Source organism: Pipra filicauda, unplaced genomic scaffold, assembly GCF_003945595.2.
Source record: "Pipra filicauda isolate LSUMZ 115617 unplaced genomic scaffold, ASM394559v2 scaffold28_size6257848_pilon, whole genome shotgun sequence".
Taxonomy (NCBI): Eukaryota; Metazoa; Chordata; class Aves; order Passeriformes; family Pipridae; genus Pipra; species Pipra filicauda.
In genome coordinates this window covers 4239198-4260136 of record NW_024104409.1, presented here as the reverse complement: position 1 = coordinate 4260136, position 20939 = coordinate 4239198, and the positions used below count along the sequence as shown (strand labels likewise).

General features: G+C 35.3%; 1 protein-coding gene across 2 annotated transcripts in view; it reads right to left on the bottom strand.

Moving 5' to 3' along the window:
• The window catches only part of VWA8 (von Willebrand factor A domain containing 8), a 181776-nt gene that overhangs the window by 26664 nt on the left and 134173 nt on the right, over positions 1 to 20939 (bottom strand). For both annotated transcript variants that reach the window (XM_027720277.2, XM_039382906.1), the window contains 4 exons: positions 19895 to 20049; positions 17950 to 18151; positions 13114 to 13195; positions 10938 to 11142 (listed from right to left, as the gene is read on the bottom strand). In XM_027720277.2, coding sequence (XP_027576078.1) covers positions 10938 to 11142; positions 13114 to 13195; positions 17950 to 18151; positions 19895 to 20049 — 644 coding nt within the window. The remainder of the gene's footprint in view (positions 1 to 10937; positions 11143 to 13113; positions 13196 to 17949; positions 18152 to 19894; positions 20050 to 20939) is intronic.

The window sequence follows — 20939 nt, the reverse complement described above, 5'->3', positions numbered from 1 at the left end:
TTATGATGGATGTTTTTCAAATATATAAATACATAATTTCCTTGCTCAAAAGTTGACTTGTTCTCTCCTGAATATTTTCCGTTTGAATCTATCGCAAGACTTCCATTGTTTCTTTCAATGAGAGTTTTGACTAAGAATCTCTTCTTGAGGAAATCTGTGCTCTTCTTAGCTATACATGCACTGAAAGGCACTATTCATTACTGCATCACTGTGCAGATTCCACACTGCCTGGTGTGCATATCACGGCTTTGTGAAACAACAGACAAATTCAGTCAAGTAGCCTTGAGCTCCAGCTATGAGGCACAGGTCAGAGTAGAATAACTGGGAAAACTGTGAATTTTTCCTTCTGAAACTTCCTTTTGATTTCCAAAATAACCACTATTTCCAAAACACTCATGGCACACATGTTTCAATTGTATGTTATCTAAACTTGTTTGCATATATTGATGATTCACAATCAGAGCATGAAAGCACTTTTCCATTCCTTTCATGCAGGCTTTCCTTCAGTCTTATCACATAAGAAGCACAACTGCCATCCTCTCCTGGGATACATGATTCTTATTTTATTCTCTAAAGAGTCCCAATTCTTAGTAAACCTCAATGATGTTTAAATGATGTAAACATTCCTGATTTAAAATATTTTCATTCTCTTATTTTCTTTGACTATACTATACTCTCAGGTCCTTATAGCAGTAAGTAATGCGTACATTCAAAAGGACTTTGTGGCAGAGGCTCTGTAGGTCTTCCAAAGTCAATGACGCAAACAAACAAAAATTTTGTGCAAGAGGAATATGAAGACTGCAGGTCAGAAAGATACTAAAGGAACGTGCTTTTCTGAAGAGGCAATGGTAAGAAAGAAGTGCTTAAGAAGAAAATGAAGAAACAACAACAAACACTAAGACTTGTGAATGCTTTGACTGAATTTTCTGGTCGTGCCTCTTACACATCCATTCATTCCTGACGGCAAGGTCAGCCAGGCAGGAATAGAACTAAACACTCATTTTGCATTCAGTGAGAGATACACAGTATTTGAACAACTTGCCCTATGTCAGTTCCTTCTGAGATATGTGAATGTATGCCAGAATGGTTTTACCTGGTTACACTGCTTTTTTTTTCCCGACAACACTAAGATTCTAAGAGCGAACTAAGTAAGATAAACTGATACAAATGCATTCAGTTTGGAAACTAAGTGACCTTATTATCCTTCATACAGTAATGTAAAAAAGATAAAGGGGCTCAAAGAAGCCAGTTACATGATTTACTGCACTCAACAACATAGTAAAACCAGGTGTTTCACATCTGTGTCAAATTTATGCCAAACAGCTACTAAAGGCGTACCAATCTGTAATAGTGGTCACTGTGAAGATGAGTCAAAGCCTGGTAGTTTTGTCTAGACTTTAGCTGGTCAGACAAACTATGGTATATTGTGTACTAAACAAATCTTAGCTATGTTTGGAAGTGGATCTAGAACCACATTCAAACCACTTAAGTGAATGTGGGATTGAATTCTATTGAATTCTGATGTGAAATAATCTAATTTAATAACATTAACCCCTTGAGAGTAACAGAGCACTGGCATATTTTTGATACTTTTATAATCTCTAAGTAAGAGACAGAAGCTGAGTTTGTTGATGATCACACAGTTGACCCAGATATACTGTGCATTGCCCCTACGAGACACTGTCACAACTATGGGAAGAAAAGGGCTTGCATTAACCCATAACAAAATAACCCATACCAAAAGTGTGGGAATTATGGAGAGAGATGTTGTACTCTATTATTCAAATTATTTATGCCCCACAAATACCCATATTTCATTCTAACATGAGTTATTTTCACAACACAGTACTTCCCTTTTGAGTTCAGAATTAATTTTCTTCTAATGTATTGCAAACAAAGCTCTGTGGCCCTGTGAGTAAAACTGGCAAAAAGCATTATCAAATTTAGCTTCAGCTGAATTTGTACAAGTGACCTTAATGATATTTTAGCATCCAGTAATCTTCATCCTACATTGCAATGAAACTGAGAACAAAAAAATACCTTTAAAAAGGAGCCTCATCACGCCAAAGGCAGTCCCAAGTAGCACAACTGTGCATTTCTGTATCTTAACAAGTACTATTCAAAGTACATCTGGCTTGAATGCATATTAATAGCTTTATTATTAAGATGTTTATAATAGTATTGATGAGTAAAAGACACTTAGCAAAGTCGACTGAAATGAACATTTCAGTATATCTTTTATTCATGTCTCAGAGTATTCACAATGTTTCCCCATGTATTTTAAGCCCATACATAAGCTTATTCTTCAAGTCTGTTACAGCAAACTAAAGACTAAAATTCCCTAAGTCATCTTTATTGGGGAGACAGGGAAAGAGAGAGGGAATTTCACCTCCTCCTGTCTTGTCCCAGTTGAAATTTTCTTTATTCCTGGGAGGTCCATGCAGGAGATCTAATCAACAGCTCTCACTGTCTTAGATGTGTAAAAAGCTGACTCTCTAAAATATGTTCTAAGCAGAATATGTACTTAGACTTAACTGCTGGCAGAAAGAGAACTCATGGTTACAGGTTAAGAACTATCTTATAGAATTTGTAAGCAGAAGTCAGATGAGCTTGAAAATATTTCTAGCTTTGAATAGAAAAATAATCAAGAAGTGAGACCTTCCAGTAAAATGTGAAGGACTTCATCCTTAATGCTGACTGGAATGTGACTGGGATGTAGATAATTTTTTTGGTCATAGATATTCCTGTCATCCTACCCTGTAATTGGCAGGCCTCTGTTCAGCACTGCAAACTAGCTAGAGAGTAGATGGTCTTTTAATATAGAAGCTTACTTTTGTATTCCGATGCAGTTAACTTCATTAAAATTCCTGAAGGGCGCAGGAGGTGTCAGTGCCTCCCATTTAGGAGTGCTTGCCAGAAAAGCTCCTTTGTGGTGCTCACAGCAACGAAAGCAAGTTTCTGCCTCAGGACTGGCAAAGAAACTCTAGTTTCCAATGGGGGCATGCTGCCTCATGTACAAGGGAACAGACCTTTCACCTCTTAGTTTTAATTATCTCTGGCCCTGACCGGATGAACTCATATCTAATCCCCTTACATAAAACACAATGGTTATTTCAATACTCTAGATACAAAAAGGGGGGGGAGACAAAAAAAAAAAAGTACTCTGCTCCCAGGCTAGCATTGTGCAGGTGTAAAGGGATTAAATTTTTACTTTAAAAAATGAACTGTATTTTCATTCCTCCAAATAAAATATTTCTTGTCCTTAACATTCTTAGTGGGAATGTTTAAGCAGAGCTGGGCATTCCTTACAGGCTTTTACATCTTCATAATAGAAATAAATGGAATTACTCCTTGTTGCATCTGGTGACAAGGAACCAACCTCTCTTCTAAGCCCTTTAAGCATTCAGTGGATGATTCCACATAGAACACATTTACTAAAGCTGCAACCAGCATGATTTCATGTGTCACAACCTAATAAATACATACAAATTATACAAGCAAACAGGGTCACAGCTGCAGTATTTACAGCTGTAGACAATATCTATGTAGGAAAATCTTTAAAAGAAAATGTTAAGGAATCCAAACATTATTTTCACATGCACTTATTTTAGTATTAATAATAATACTGCATTATTGCGTGCTTCTTACTGTTGATCAGAAGAAAATAGGAAAAAGAATGTGTGCATGAAGATTTGATGTAGAATACAATTCACACGATGCAGGTGCTTAGTTCAATGTAAATTAAGGAGGTGTGTATTAGATTAATTAGTTGCATGATTAGACTGTCCTGAAAAGTAGACAGATGTAGGCAGGATCTAGGCTGGCAGGATCCCATTCTTCATTTACTCTTTTTATCATAAAGGACAGAATCCTTCTAAGATTCAAATTAGAAGGTATCTCCTCTTATCCTAACATATCTGAGATGTGGAAGGAAAGAATTAATCTGCTATTTTGCCTTTTCATTAATATAAAATAAATTAAACAGGACAGCTTATAGTCAGTGAAGAATATGGGTTACTTTCCACACAAGGCATTAAATCATTGAAAAACATTAATTATAAGAATATAAACCCACTAGAAACATTGTAAAGTTAAAATATCTATGTTTTTTAAATAACTTGCTTACTTCATTATCGCCCTGGATAAAGATTTGGCATGTATCAGAAGATCATTGAAGGAAAAGAAGTGAAAACATCTTAGATTTTTATCTTACAGGCGATTTGGGAGGTGGTTATTTCTTCATCAAAATCAGTGAAAAAACCTGTTATCACTCTAATACATTATTATGAAAAAAGACTGACTTTGGCTGAAACAAAACATGACTATGCTCCAGCTGAAAAAGGCATTAAGTAATCAATCCCACAGTGGCACAAAGGATTAGGAAATGTATTCCACGGAATGCAGAATGTATTTCAGCAGATGTGCAAAAGATTGATTTTTCCCTGAAACAAAATAATTGTTTTCTTTTACTCCCCCCTCCTCCAACCTTAAACCCTCAGTATTACCCTCAGCTGCATTTCACAGATCACAAGAACATATTTTCCTCCAACACCTTCTTTATCAGCAACATGAATATATGCATTACATTCTCAAAGAGCATATAAAAGTTCTACATCAGGCAAATCAAAGGCTAATTTGCCTGTTCTGTGGTGGTTTTACACTCTACTATAAAACTGATTCTACTTAAGACAGAAAGAAAACATTTTATAATCTACTTACAGAAACTAGTGAGAGAAAGGCATAAACAGGCAAAAAAAAAATCTAATGGCTTCTACCATATTCTCTTGTACTATTATGTTCATCATGTACAGTTTTTTTCTATGTACTAAAAATTAATAGCATAATTTCTATTCACATCAACAGCACAAAATTGAGCCCACAAGTAATTTTTCCACAGAAAAATTCAGTCTTGGACAAGACAATAAAAACGTAGGAAATACATTCTATTTCTTAAATTGTATCCTGAAATGAAAAAACATTAGTTGCACTGCAGTATAAAACTTTTAATACATTTTCTTCATTCATTTGGCTTCATTTTCATTTTCTATCTTGCCTGTAAAACTTTGCAAGAGTTCAAAATGAACTGATGAAGCTTCATGAATCACCTGACTCCTGTGAACATTTCTTTCTAGAAGTAGCTTTTAAAATTCATACAGGCATTAAGCTTCTGTCTTGAATAGCAAAACTGTTGAAAGAATCATAACTTTAGTGGAATTTTAGAACAGCGACAGTATTTAAGGCTGAGGGAAATCACTGTTATTAGCCCACCGATGCCCTCATGTGGTCAGAAAAACTGCTCGATCTAAAGTAGAAAACAGAGAACGGGGGTGGTAGTGGGGAGAAGGACCAGCTGCTCTTGCTAAAGGTCATGCTTTTGTCTCGATTCAAGAACTGCAGCTTTGCCCAGTTCAGTCTTAACATCAGGAAAAGGCTGGGTTTTTGCTAAAATGTTATAAAGTAAAATGCTACTTTAAAAAAACCCCAATAAATTCCAAACTATCAGTATAGATTAAAGTAGATCCTGGAGTAAATATAAACAAGTTGAGATCACTGAAACTCCTGAATCTATTATTCTACAGATAAACATCCAACCTTAAAAAATAAATTTCATCAGGTGAACTTTAATTACTCTGAACTTCCAAGCACAGCTTCAGAAAATCAAAAGAAAAAAAAGGATGTATTCAATAAAACCAAAAATATTAGTTCACTTAAGGTGCAAATACTTCATGTAGAGTCCTACACTATTAGCTGCATGGAAAACAAATGGAATTGTACAAATACAAATGAGATTATTCAAGGAAGGGAATAAGATGATCACTACCCAAATCAACTTTCAATTCTTGCTTATTATGAAATACAGTCCCTGAGGGACTGGCTATCTGCCAGGTTAGGATGATCTCTTGAGGTAATTCTAATTCAAGAGAGCCAATGTCCAGGTATGTAAACTGGGGAAAAAATTAACATGTGCGTGTGCATATGCATATACCTGTGTGTGAATATATATTTATACATGCACAACTACATATGTACACCTCCCCAACTAATTGAATGTGACTGTGCTTCTTTTAACTTCAACAGTAAATGTGACATTTTTGGCATTATGATTACTTCAGAAACGTACTGAGCTTTGACTCTAGTTCAACACAAGATTTACCTGCAATATAGGTAGGAAAAGAACATATTTAAAAAATATATTTCTAATGATAGGCCTGGCATCCTATAATTGCTACTAAGCATTTGCCTTTGCCCTAATCAGATCCAAAGGTTAACCGATGGATTGCAGAAGAAAGTCTAAATGTTGGGAATTACTACTGAGTGCTGCTGAACTCATGAAAATGTTGGTTTTAGCAAAAAGCCCTTGCATCAGGGGTGATTTGAGCAGTTACAACATAAAAAAGACTACTGGTGATGAACACATACACATTGCTCTTCTACATTACTAACATGAACCACATGTTCATATCTGCTAGCAGTTCACAGGACAAAGGATAATTTACATGTTTTGTTATAACTTTTGAGTGCTGCTATAAGACCATGAAGACAGCCATTTAAATCTGAGAAAAATATCCATTTACTGCATTCTTGAGTTTTGCTAAGTATGCCATTACTCAGCCAAGCATGTTTCAACCTTGAGCAATCTAGAGTTGACATTCGTTCCCTTAGGTGGCTGTGCTGCATTTATATGCTTTTATTTTCCCCAATTTAAGGTATGTTCATACTGATTGCAGCATTCGAGGACTTTCAAGCTATTTAACTTGGCAACACAGAGTATGTTAATATGGGTGTATAATTCATTTATCCCACTGACACTGCAGTGTAGACATATAGCATGAACTTGAACAGGTGACCTGCCTTCCTTAAGTCTCAGTTCCCTTCTCTGGAAAGCAATGACAATGCTTACTGGTCCCAGATGCTGCATAATTATATATTTTAAAGTTTAGCGGTGTCTAAAGGGAACTAGTTGTGGATGGATGAAGAAATTTTTTTTCACTTCTCCATTTAGCTACTTACAAGGATTATTTGTGGAAACACTGTATCAGTAAAATGTTAACTAGTTACAGAGGACACCAAAAGAACACCTGTCTAGCACTAGTGAGAAAAGGAATCACTATTTCAGATTAAAACATTCTTTTTGACAGAAAACTATTCTCTCAGTCACTTTCACAGGGCAGATGGTCAGAAATGAACACTCAAAAAAAACTTAATCTAAAGCCTTCCCTATTCTTACATACATTTCATTCATGTCTCCTTTTAGTGCCAAGGCCCGAAACATATCCCAAATATTCCAAGTGCTCCTGAGCCATCCTCCTCTAGGACCTCTTCCAACAGACTGAATCAGTCTGCATGAATGTTGTGAATTCAGTTTTGAGTTCAGATCTATCTTATCATATTATCATATACTAGGTGACAAAGCTTTTGCAATCTTTGATCAAGTACATTTTTATGCACTCAACAGGTTTGGGTATGTCCTAGGACTTCTGACATTCTGAGTATAATCTTTACGTAGCATAAAACATTTTAGACAACAGCCTACAGCAGGAGAACATTAAGTGGAAGAAATACAGAAATAAATGTTTTTGCTAATAGTCACAGATAAATGCTTTACCATCTATTGAAAAATTATGCATCTTTTAATTATTTTTATCTAAGCATTGTACTTCATCTAAATGAGACATACGGTTAAACAATGCTTATTGAAAAATAGTATCCCAACTATGTCAGAATGTAATCAGTGTTTTTCTATTTAATTTCTATCAATAACCCTTTGATGAAAAAAAGTAACACAAACTTACCAATGTCTGCCTATTGACATGAAACTTTTAGGGCAAGATTTTAAAAAGAAATTGTCTTTCAAATTCTTTTCAGATATTTGATAATGAAGAAACACTACTCAGGGACATCAAACAGTGAAAAAGCTACACAATTGTTGGGCTGGAGTTCATAGCTTTAGAAAATACAGAATTTTGTTTAGATTTTGGATTTTAGGCACTTCAATTCACTCCAGTCATTTCAGAATACTGTAGTGTTATTTTGAGTTTAAAATTTCCATAAATGATGAAAATTTCTGACCTGCCTGTATAAATGCAGACTTACGTAAACACATACCATATTTTGATAAATTAACTTTGTAGCCTCAAGACTTCAGCAGCTTGAACTCTGTTGAGTATGTCAACAATACAAAACAAATGTTGACTCTTTTGAAGATTGCCACGACATTATACCAAGGGAGCCTAATTAATGATTATAAGTGGAACACCTGTTTGTTTTCCTCTGTTTCATTGCTTATGTATATCCAGCCTGTTTCTGAGAGCTAATGTGTTTGTGAAAGCCAAAAGGCATCCCTAGAAGAGAATACCAATAGTTCCAACTGAAGCCTAGTTGAAGATTTGTTTCTAATTCTTTGAAATTATATTTATATTGAAAGCCCTCTAATTCTTTTTTCTCTAAAAAGTCAGGAGGAGTCAAAGAGATTCTGTGTGTTTCTGCAAAACAGTGGTTCCCAGCCACCTAGACAGATCTCGTGTTGGTCTAAGAATATCACCATGAAGGGATAATAAGCTTAGCTAAGCCTGTAGCAGCTTTGTGATATGCATCAATGACAGTTTTTTTGGGGTGGATGAGTGATATGTGGAACACTGACAATTTCCTTAAGTGAGTTTCTGCTACAAGATGATTGGGAATGATAGGTTTAGTCAAGGAATTAGAGATGCCTCATTAGACTCCAAGTTACTTAACACGAGTATGCACATGAAACACTACAAAAAAGGAGATGATTTTCATACACTGGAATGAACAGATCAATACAAGGCTGCAAAGTATGTCCAATTTTGTAAAAAACAGGTATCAAGAAATATTTAGCTGCAGCATTCTTAGCAAAGTAATTGTCTCTAGAACAGGAGACACTGAAGTTCTTAATTGCTTAATTGCACAGGGAATCTACATGAATATGTTTTCAAGCTAACGGGATCTTTTCATTTCCAGAAATGAATGTCTTAATGAAGTATTGCTTTTATGTCTAGGTCCATTGAAAAATTAAGTAGGAAAGGTGAAGGCCTTCATATCCAATTAGCAACTACATATCTATTATCTTATCGGAGATTACATAAAATAAAAGACCTAATTTTCTGCTTATTGCTCTGTAATGCCTTTGTAAACAAAATTTCTTAGGTTTCATTATCTTTCCATTTGAAGCAAAGTAAAAAAGTAGAGAAACAGAAGTTAGTTATAATTACACAGGTCTGAAGATCACATAGGAGGCTTTGTTCCAGCCCTTTAGCACAAATTAAACTGCTATTCCAGTTCTGACAAACCACTGCTTTGAGCTATGTACCCTGTGTTGACAGAGGAAAGAAGAAAGATACTCAAAGGAGACTGCACCTTGGAATGTGCCTAGTAGAGAGGCAGGCTGTCAGTGGAGAGAAATTCTACAGCGGATCTTGAAAACTTCTTTGTGACCGTGAGAAAACTTCTTAGCTGTCTTTAAAATGGTTACTTGACACTACTAGTTAAATGACTTAAATTTTTTGATTACATGTATTTTCTAAGCCAGTATTCTCTAAAAATTAGTTGACTATTATTGAAAGTAAAGTAATATTGTTCAATGAAATGTTAAGTTATAAAAAAAATAACACCCTCCCTCCCCCAAAAAAAAACAAAAAGAAGGAAAAATAACTGTTAAAACAAATAAAACTCTAACTCTTCCTGCTGGCTCTTTTAATTTCCATTAGTCAACTTGATCATCAGATGAAACTGGGCTGGTGTAAACCGACTATATCTGGCCATAAGATGGTGCTAGTGCTACTGCACCAGCAATAAAAATGGCACTGGTAAAGTGACCAAGTGTCAAACACAAACGTGCTACTGGGAAACAGTTTCCTTTTCTCATTACTTTTATGAATGGCATTTGCTGAGGTCAAGTAACAAGAACACATCAGTTCTTCCCCAAGTCTCTGTAACTGCAGAACGTCTTGTAGAAAGAGAGCTAAGAGTGGGAAAAGAAAGTGAAAGAAGATGATTTTGGCCTAATACATCTCATTCACACTTGAGACGCCATGTAAACAAAGACCAAGAGAGATCTAATTTAGAACAGACTGATTCTGTTTTCCCATTCTAATTTACTATGAGTGGTTACAGAAATTCATGAAACAGAAATAATTGCAGTGGTAGACAGAGATCCTCCGAGTTGTGGCAGACAGAATCCTCCTAGTTGAAGTGGAGAAGTCCTCCTAAAGCACACTCTAGTTGTTTGAAGTGATACTTTCTCCAGTCACTAACAGAAATTAAAGATGCAATTGAATAGTCCTGAATTTTCCCTCTATGTTGCAATCATACATAGTAGCCAGTACATTAACACTTGTGTATACATAAATACCTGCACACACAGAATACATGTATACACGGTGTGTTTTCAGCATCTCCTTAAACATTCCACATGAGAACACAAGCGTATGAAGATCCTTGCAACTTTTCTGCTAGGAGAATTATCAAAACTAGCCAAAGCCTAGTGAACTCAAGGCATCTTTCACCTAGGTTTGAAGTTTCTTTTTCGAAGTAAAACCACAATATTTTTTCCCAAGCATCTGAATTCTGGAAAAGTATATCCTTCGCTTAAAAATTAATTTCATTATTCTACATTATGAAACTTACAGTTAAAAATCAGCAAGAGATAAAGAATTTATTTGCATTTAATTGCAGTGGAATTTGGCAAAAATACAAACAGTGTAAGACAGTCTGTCAGTAATCATAATTACAGGGGTCACAAAAAGTTTTAAAATTTAAGCTACTATGCCTCTTTTTTTCAGTGAACAAGTCTATTCAGCTTTTCTCACAGGTGTATTTCAACTTCACAGTATTTTGCAACACATCTTTTCCTCCTGAAAACTCACGCACAACTCATTTTGTTAAATGTATTTCACTTCAGCTTTGTGAACTCCTACCTGCACAGGACGACCATCTTCTTGGCCAATCATGTTCCTCCAGTCCTGCAGTGACCGCTGGAGGCTTTCCAGCCCAGTCTCCCACAGCCTCACACCTCCTCCCATGTCCACAGTAACCAAACCTACTTTGCCCAGTGGTGCCAAAAGGGCATCGGCATCTGAGATCTTAGAGAGCCATGATGTATATGGAGAGAGAGACTGTGATCTGAAAAACAAGAATTAATATGATTTTTCCTGAAGTTTCAATTAAAAGGGGAATGATTATTTATGTAGTTAAGATGACAATTAAATGGAATTCCATCCTCATTTCATGAGAGACTACAACTAAGCCCTACAGACCCACTGTTTTATCTGAAACATTCCACCTACTGAAACTGGATATAACCAAAAGATACTTGACAGTGTAAGAAGCAGTTTAAAAGACCAGGTTGAAAGGGAATATGTTGCCTAACCCACTGCTGTATTGAATCTCTCTGAAAATAGTCAGTCTTTAGAAAAAAACTATAAAAATTGTAAAAAGATGTTATAGAAAAGCTACAAATGTATATAAAACTACAAAAGAAATAGGAGAAGACATGACCTGGCACTGAGGAAAATGCATTTCCATCAAATTAGAGTAATACCTTTCTCTAATGATTTAATATCAAATGAAGATTTAAACACTTATTTAACGATAGTACAGCTTTATGCACAGAGAATCTTAGCACTGATTTAAACAGTGACCTTGCTGACAAAAGTTTGCTGCTGAAACAGAGGGCCCAATAGGTACACAATCTGAAGGGAAATTCAGATAACGTAGGAAAGACTCTATGTATTTTTCAGTACTGTTAGTGATAGGCATAATGAGTCAGCAACCTACACTAACACTACAATTAATAATTTTCAAAAATATAAAAAGGAGCAACACATATGCCTCTACCTATGGCTGAAATTGTCATGTGCTGACTCAACTGAAAAAAGTTATCTTAGCATTTGACCAGGCTAACTACACCAGAAGGAGAAAAGGCTGTTATATTTTAACACAGAATTATTCATACATATATATGAAAACTCACTTTACTTATCAGTTCCTACTGGAATATATTTTTAAACTTGGACTTCTGCTCAGATCTGCCATATACAGCTTAAATCCTAATGCTAGATTAATGGTCATGATGTTGAAGTATGGTTTCGTAAATTCTGTAACATCTTATAAAATCCTGGTGTAAAATAATGTAATTCCCAACTATTTTTATATTAAGGTCTTATATTTTTTAATAACTGTATCAGATGCAAGCCAATGAGCCAATTATAAAATGGTGAACAGTCCAAAAATAAGGATCTATTATTTAAAATGTTCCCCAGATTATTAATGAACCAGAATTACTTTAAATCAGAATCAATATTATCAAAAATCAACATCAAATGGATAGATTAAAAAAAAAAGTATAAAATTCCTGATGTGTGAATTTAATACACAGGCTATTTAAATATGCAAAGCTGAGAGATTGCCATTTTAAAAAACTCCCTTTATTATTATTGCAATGGAAAATGACAATTTGTAACCAAAATATATCTTTATATTATAAAACATTTGCAAATACTCTCTATAGTTGTGAGAGACAGATGTTAAAACCAAACAGAAGACACACAGTCTGGTTATTTTGATTTATCATACAAGATATTTGTGTATCACACGATACTTGTGAGGGAATGTATACTTTCCAAATGGAGAAGCAAAATGTAGAGAAGCTCAAGTTATTTTCAAAGTGAACTTTATATTGGGCCTAACTTGATTCCTAGTTTCCTAACACCTACCACCAGATCATTCTGCCTATCTTTGTCAGATCCTAAAGATAGGGAAAAAGGAAAAGAAAATAAAGGCAGCAAACCAGAATGTAACAGGGTAGATGGATGGAAGAGGAGGAAGGAGCAAAGGGGATGAAAATCAGAATATAAAGGTACTTTTCATATTTACTAATTAATAGCTACATTTTCATTGGTATCATCTAGTAAACAGATAAATTATGTTGACAACAAAATGCTTCAGTGTTTGCAGAATTTTACACAAGGTATGAATTAGTCTTACTTTCCACATCAGAAGAAATATTTGCTTATCCTGATGTAATAATGGACACTAAATTCTCTTTGCTTTTCCTCTAAGACAGAGGCTGCTCTAATCAATAAAATCAGTTACCTAGGAATTGCAATGTATTTGATTTTCTTGGAGTTAAGATCTGTTACTTCCAAGTATCCAGCAGCTTGTGGAGGAGTGACATCTGAAAAAAACCAAACATGTTATTTTCCTGCTGTATGATTAACTGGTTATTGCATTTGCATTTAGCAGATTAAATTTAAACATTTCATTATACAGTACCTGTCAGAAAATGACAAGCTTTCACATTCAATACAGGAATATAACTTGCAAATAGGGAATTGTTTTATTATTATGATAGTGAGTAAACAGTCACAGTTAACAAATAACAATGTATTTGTATAGCAAATGTCAAAATTACACACAGATGTAACTGCTCACAAAAGCACTAATCACTCATTACCACAATCCCTAACTCACTGTTTTTATCTGCCACTGAAGATAATGTCAGTTTTATATCTGACTTTAAAAGCATATTGAGGAACATTTCAAAACATTGTGTTCATGATTTCCACTTTAAAATTTCTCAGTAATATTAACCTAAACGCTGTTCTCTTAAATTGAACCACTCCTTTTGGAGGTAGGTTTTCAGTATCCAAAGATTTTATAACTTTATAGTAAATAGCCCTAGACTATCAAGCATTTAATATTCTGTTTATGGACAGTTTAATGAATACAGCTAATATATGGTACTTCCCTCAGAAATAAATTTTTGTGCGTGTGCCTACATTGGTTTTTGCCAACATATGAGTACACTTTGCCCGGGCTCAGAAGTGGCTTCCAGTTAGGAGCTGCCTGGAGTAAATCAAGGCAGTTTTTCAGAAAATAAACCAGAAGACAGAATTACAGCACAGTATTGGTACAAAATGTCATTGTCACAAGATAAAAGTAAGTCTAGATTTCCTTCAGAAACAATGTATCTTTAACCTCCTTGAAACCAAGGAGAGAGTGGCTGCAGAAGTGTTGAGCTTGCCTACAGCACACACAGAAAAGACCAGTAAGATCAGCAGTATAAGGGATCTAATATCCAATGAGTATATAGAGTAACCCACAACACCACTTTATGCATATCTACTGTATCTAGATATCTATAGTATACATACCTACAGTAGCACATCTGTTGACTTTATTCATCTTCATAAAAATGGAAATATCAAACACATCAGAAATAGGAAGAAAAAGCCTAGAAAAATGTTTTCCCTAGATTTTGTTACTCTTCTAAAATGTGCTTTCTCTTTTGTTAGTAACTGAGAATAATATACACATATATAATATATAGAAAAAAAATTCTGATGAAGATCTAGAACAAGGGCTGATACTAAATTGGAAAGGATAGCACCGTGGGATAAATGCTAAGGGATAAAAATTAAGTTAATAAATTAGAGAAATGCTTGTCTGTTCTTACACTTTCCAAGCATATGAAGTCTCATAGAACTTTCCTAGTTAATTAACTACAGGTTTTCTAATGCAGAAACAACAGCACCGATAATTCACCAAATGTCCAAAAGCCCCCATGAATTATGCAGCACAATCAGGAATAAGCAACACTGAATTTTAAGGGATCAAGATTGTTAAGCAGCTATGGGTAGCAGTTAAATGAGTATTCAATTAAATATTCTGTCAGTTAGTGAGACTGAGAGGCAAACTCCAGAAGAAACAATAGCCCAGCAGAGAAGGTTGTAAACACAGAATCTCAAATGAGCACTGTAAGGACTAGTACTTTATTATCTCACCTTCCAAGTGAGCACATAAATGCATGCCTCTTTTCTTCTGTTTTCCCCTTCTTACACTTGGAAATATTTATGACTCATGCCATGAGAATGGCAGTACGAGGTCCCTCTAATCTAGTATTTTGTCTCCAAGAGATGCTTGGAAAGTGTAAGAACAGACAAGTGCACATGGTATTTTCCTCAGTCACCAACCAGTTCCAATCTAAGGGCTTCTTTAGCTGAATGTGGTGTCTATGTTTTTACATCTACATATTTTGTAACTTCCCAGGAGTTTGTCCAGATTTCCTTTAAATCCATGTTTCAGCAGTCACAACATCCTTTGGGAAGTGATTTCACAGGCTGGTTCCTTACTCTATGAAAAACCATGTCTTGTTTGTTTTGACGAAGTTCCTACTAGCTTTATTAGCTGCTCCCTAACTGTGGTACTGAGTGCAAAATTGTTGCTTTTCCCAGATCTCCATGCCACACATTTTTATAGAACTCTACCATCTGCCCCTTTCCTGATCTTGTCTCCACATGTTGGAGGGTTGGCCGATCTAAACTTGCTCCTCCTTGTTGTCTTTTTCTGAACTTACTCCAGTTCAGCCTTCTCTCACCTTGAGATGGAAGAACAAAACTAAACCGTGTTAAGGACACATGGATTTGCACAACAGCACAAACAGGTTCTTTGGGTTTTTTTGTTCCTTCCCTAGTAATTCTTAACATTTGATTTGCTTCTTTTAACTGCTATTGAGCTTTGAACTGCTATCTTAATGAAACCATTTATCATGACAGCAAAATAATGCTTGTAAGAAGTTCTGATAAGCCCCATCTTCTTTGATATAGAATTAGGATTCTTTCTTCCCTCATGTATATTATATCTATACTGAATTTCATCTGCTATTTCTATTGCAGAGGGAATTGTAGTCCTTCTATAATCCTTCATGGTGAATCCTTCCTGCCATGAATAATAACCAGTAACATCAGCACCGTCACTTCAGTGTTACTTCATTTTTCTGGTTTTTTCATGACATGCTTAGTAGCAGAGGTCTCTCTAGGATTTCCCTCATAGCTCCTCCTTCACTAGAAAAACTGGTCATTAACTGATAAATGGAAATGTCCTGAAAAAGTCCCGAATAATGGCTATGGAATAGAAAACCTAGAGTCTTGCTCAAGTCCCATTTAATTGTATCACTAAGGTCATATTAAACATGATTCAGTTAAGATCAATTTTTGTAATTAATAAATTAAAACATCATTTAGAAAAGAAAAACTAGAAAAGAAAATTCAATGATAATGATCTTCAAGGCCTGAAATTTTTCAACTTAAATGGCCATAAAGCACTGTACAAACCTCATAAAATTTTCTACATATTTAAAGCTATCAATCACTGTTCATGAATATATTTCATCATAGTTGAGGAAAAAAAAATTAAACTGTTTGGTCAGATGAAAGTCAATTTTCAGACTGATAAAATGCTCAGGTCACTGTTATCCGGGATTCACAAAGAATGTCCCCTGGTTTTTAACTATAGTAATCTAGCATGTTAAAATATCACATACCACAGCAATTTAAAAGGCTTTTAGAAATACCTGTCAATTTTAGCTATCATTTGGAAATACTGTATCCCTCTCTCACTCCCAAATTAATAAATTAATTTTAACAAAAACTCAGAAGACTTATTGTCTGAATTTCTAAACCATCCACTTTAGAGTCAGATCCTCTTTTTTTCTGTGAAGGCCTGACAAAAAGTGACCCAGTCTGACCCTTCAGTAGTTTATAAAGTATGAGAAGATTACAGCCTGAAGTGGTATAATTGGTTCCAAGATGCAAACATTAACTAATTTTGTTAAGTTTAATCTTTTTAAAAGGTAATCTTTCCTTTGTAAATGTAGGTAACTTAAGTTTTCTACCTTGTTGATATCCTTGACTTGGCTCTTAGTAATAAATAAAAGGATTTCTCTACACAGGGAAGTTAATCTCTGTTAAATGAGGGCAGGCATATTAGATAATTCATTCTGTCCAAGGGAGTTAATTTGGAATAAAGTGTTTATTCTGGGACAGAGAGTTCGCAAACAGAATAAATCACAAATAGCTTCTCATGCTGATGAATTCAAAAAACCCTGCCATTCTACCATATACAAATACTTTGGGGGTTTTCTCTTTTAATAGTAAACTTTCTTTGGAGATTCCTAGAGGTAACTAATGCAGAACTCACAAATGCTGTTATATAGCAATAATTAGGATATTTTTAGTTATTTGCTGAAGAAGCTAAAGTTACAGTAATAACAGAAAGCTTGGCATGGCAGCACAAAAAGGTCTGAAGATCTCTAGTCTACACCTGCTTTATTAGTGTATAAATGGAGGACAGTTTTGCTGTATGTGAATGCTGCTCACGCAACATTCTCCTGGACAAGAGAAGAACTACAAAGCTTGGATCTCTTCAGTTTGGAGAGAAGGCAGATGTGAGTGAAGTTGGCACAGTCATGAAGGTGATGGTTACGGTGAATGCCGAACTGTTACTCACCCAAAGCTGCAATACTTGAATAAGTGGCACTTGATAAACCTAGTAGGAGATCAGTTATCACAGAAAATCGTGAACTTGTGAGTTTGCTATAGAGACAATTAAGCTCAAAGAGGGAGCAGACAAACTCGTGGACAACAGGTCCATAAAAGGAGATTTAAAGCCTGAGGCTTTAACTTCCGTAAGAAAACAACTGCAACTATTGAGAAATATGCAAGGAAAGACAAAGAAGTGGATAGGCTCACATGCATTCCCAAAATAACCTCTCCTAGAGTTCTGCTGGGGATAGAATACTGAGTTAGTCAGACGACAGGTTTATCAATGCATCTCTGCGTGACACTGAGCAGAACTTGGAAATACTGGTGAAGGCTGATTGTTGAACTAGAATGATCATAGTGGGTTTCCAGAGCAGACAGAGGAAGATCCCATCTACCGGGATATTCATAGTGTAGACAGCCTGTTAGTTCCCAGAAGCATAATACAGCATGTTAATATGATTCAAAATAATTTTAAAAATAAGTGCAACTACTCTCATCCTTCTCAAACATTTGCTCTGTGATTAAGATTTTGGAAAAATAAATGAGTGATTGAAGTTTGCAAAACAAAAAAAAAGTGTGTTGCAGCACAAGTACATGAACCTCTTACCTTTTGGGTAAATGTCTTTCAAAGGCACGTCTCCAGGTGCTAAAATTCTGACTATCTGATTAGAAGCCAATAAAGTTACACAATTGGTTTGTTTTGCAGCTCCTGTTTTCCTCTGGGTTCCATAATAGAATGGATCAGAAGGAGAAGCACATTTTTGACTCAGAGAGGAGTTTCTTTTCCAGCTATACACTTCACTGGGAGACTGCAAGAGAGAAGGAGTCTAGTGAAGAAAACGTTACCATTATTGAGCCTAGGAACAAACATTTCTTGATAAATTCCATTCTTTATTTAATTTCAAATCAAATGTGGCTACTGTGGTTACTTCTTATGTTACCACATGACAAGGAAGAGACCTGCATTATTTTGTTATCAAAAACTCCTATAGGAATGAAAACCAACAAATCATATACACGAGTTTTAGGCATTAAGAATTTCTGAAGATCTGAAGTTGAACCTTTTTTTCATATTGAACCAGGAACAGAAAGCATTGAAATAACCTAATCTGGAATCAAACTATGTAACAAACTGTTACCATAATCTAAGTTTCCACTAACGTAGATAAATGCAAACAGATATTTCAGTAGTAAATTCAAAGCAAGGCAATAAAGCTCCAGGTTCAGAAACGTAAATATAGTTGTTCACATGAAAGTCAGTTCCTTCATTTCCCACCATCTCCCACTATGGTTAAAACAGCCTAGAGAAATAAATCATCTTGAAGGCCTCAGTGTTTAGTAAGCTGAGCACTGCTACTACAAATAAGAGCTCAGATACCTTACTCATACTAAACACCTACACCATTAACACTAAACACTGAATTCGAAGTTTTGCCCCATCACCCTTACATTATTTACTCTTAGCACTCCCCCTTCGACACTCACATGGACATCTAAAACCACGTGTGAGGAAAGATGGGGCCTCAGTCTAAATCTGGCAGAGCAAGATGCTTCATGATCAGTATTGGTGTGTTAGTATTGAAGAGTGTAGCACCTTTAGTACTCCCTCCTCTAAACCATCTCCCTTTTCCAGCAATAAACTCACATCTATTGTAAACAACATGAATAGCTAGAATAATCAATCTAGTCATTTAAATCTAGATCAAGGAAAACTCAAAAGCTAGTTGCAAATACAGGGAATGCCTTATTGTCAAAAATATATTTTTGAATCCTTTGGGATTTCAAATTTTTTTTTGTTATTTGGCTTTCCCAAAATTCATGTATGTTAACACTTATATTTTCTAATTTGCCCCAATTTATTAAGCAAACATGACTTACAATTATTTATTCCATAAGAACTACTTTTTTAACATATCATTAGGTGGCAATTAGGAAAAAAAATTCAAAGAGTTAAACATACTGCTTTTATTTTCCTTGTGTTTACCTCCACTCCTTGCAACAACCCTAGTCATTACACTGCCAAGTTTCACTTTCCTTTCTGGTCCTTTTCTAATTGTGTCACAGCAGTGACCACACCTACATGCAGCATTTACACTCAACTACATTATTGAATACTGAAGGGGCTGTATGGTTTTTCCTAAAATTTTCTATATCTTTTTTTCTTTTTCTTAAATCTAGTCTTTACCTGCTGCACACTGAGCAAAAAGTTCACACTGAATAGTTCAAAATTATACTGATATCCTTTCTCGCAGTTGTTATGTTTAATTAAAAAAATGTAAAACCACATGATTTAGAAAATATTCCTCTAGCCAGCACTGTTCAGACCTCACCACCACCAAATTTTGTCTATGCTAGACATTATGTTGTCCAATTTCTTATTATTTAAAACTCCACTGAAATCCCTCTAGATTAGACTACCCTAACAAATGGTGTACACTACATGAATTTGTCATTCCCTTCTTTTTCCATATCATTTGGTAAACAGGTACTTAACTGGTTAAAGAATAAGCAAGATCATATTACTTCACTTAATAATAATGCCGAGTATTTACCAAGAGGTCTGGGAAACCAATAACAATAGTAGCATAATTCTGTTCATCCGAGAAGATCCTGTTGGGGGAGCTGATCTTTTGTCCCACAGCTGCACTGAGGTTTTCTGAAGATAGCTGGTCACTTGAAACTGCATGTGGCACACACAGTTCTGACGCTAAACAGGGAAATTAAACAAAATGAAAGTCATTAAATCCAGATGTGCAACAGGAAACAATATTAACTGTAAGAGTGCTGAGCACTGAACATTGCTATTACTTTGAGCATAAAATTACTAAAAAGCAGAAGATCTGATTATACTATGCTATACCACACAAAAGAAGCCAGGAAATAATCTTAGTTTTGTAAAGTTAAGTACTCAAAATCACTAATTACTAGCTTCGTAGATGCTTATACCACTTAATTTTGCCCTCTACTGTGCAAATGAGGCAGGAAGTCTATGGAATAAAACAGCATGTGATCTCATTGAAAATTGTTATAATGCAAATGTACCAAAAGGCAAACCTACCAAGGTAGGTTTGCACAGATAAGTGTCAATGTGACATTTCTCAGTGACTGTCTTGCTATCTTTGAAATTTTAATAATATTTGTAATGCATTTCTGCTAAATAATGGTCTAGTTTTCTTCGTCTTTAAGCTAAGGAAAACTAAATTTTATTCTGTTCAACTGTAAGAGCCTTTTACCTTGCCCACGTTATCAACACAGAATGTGCTATCTTTAGTGCTGCAGCTTACACTGTTTCCACTTCAATGGGCAGACTATCTCGTTCATCTGGCAGTGGGAGAAAGTCTTTTCTCCCTCGAAGGATAAATGGGCTACTGGTTTGGGTCTGCAGTACTACCATTTGTTGGTTCTCCTGTCACAGGTTCTGTCTCAAAGAACAAGAACAGGCTGAAGATGCTACATTCAGGGTTTGCTGAATGTTTTGGAAAAAAGTAGAGAGGGGATATGATAACTTTTTGGATTGGAAGAGAAGAAATCAGATAACAAAGGATTAAAATAGCACAGAAAGCATGCAGTAAAAAACTGTCCACAAATACTTTGAGA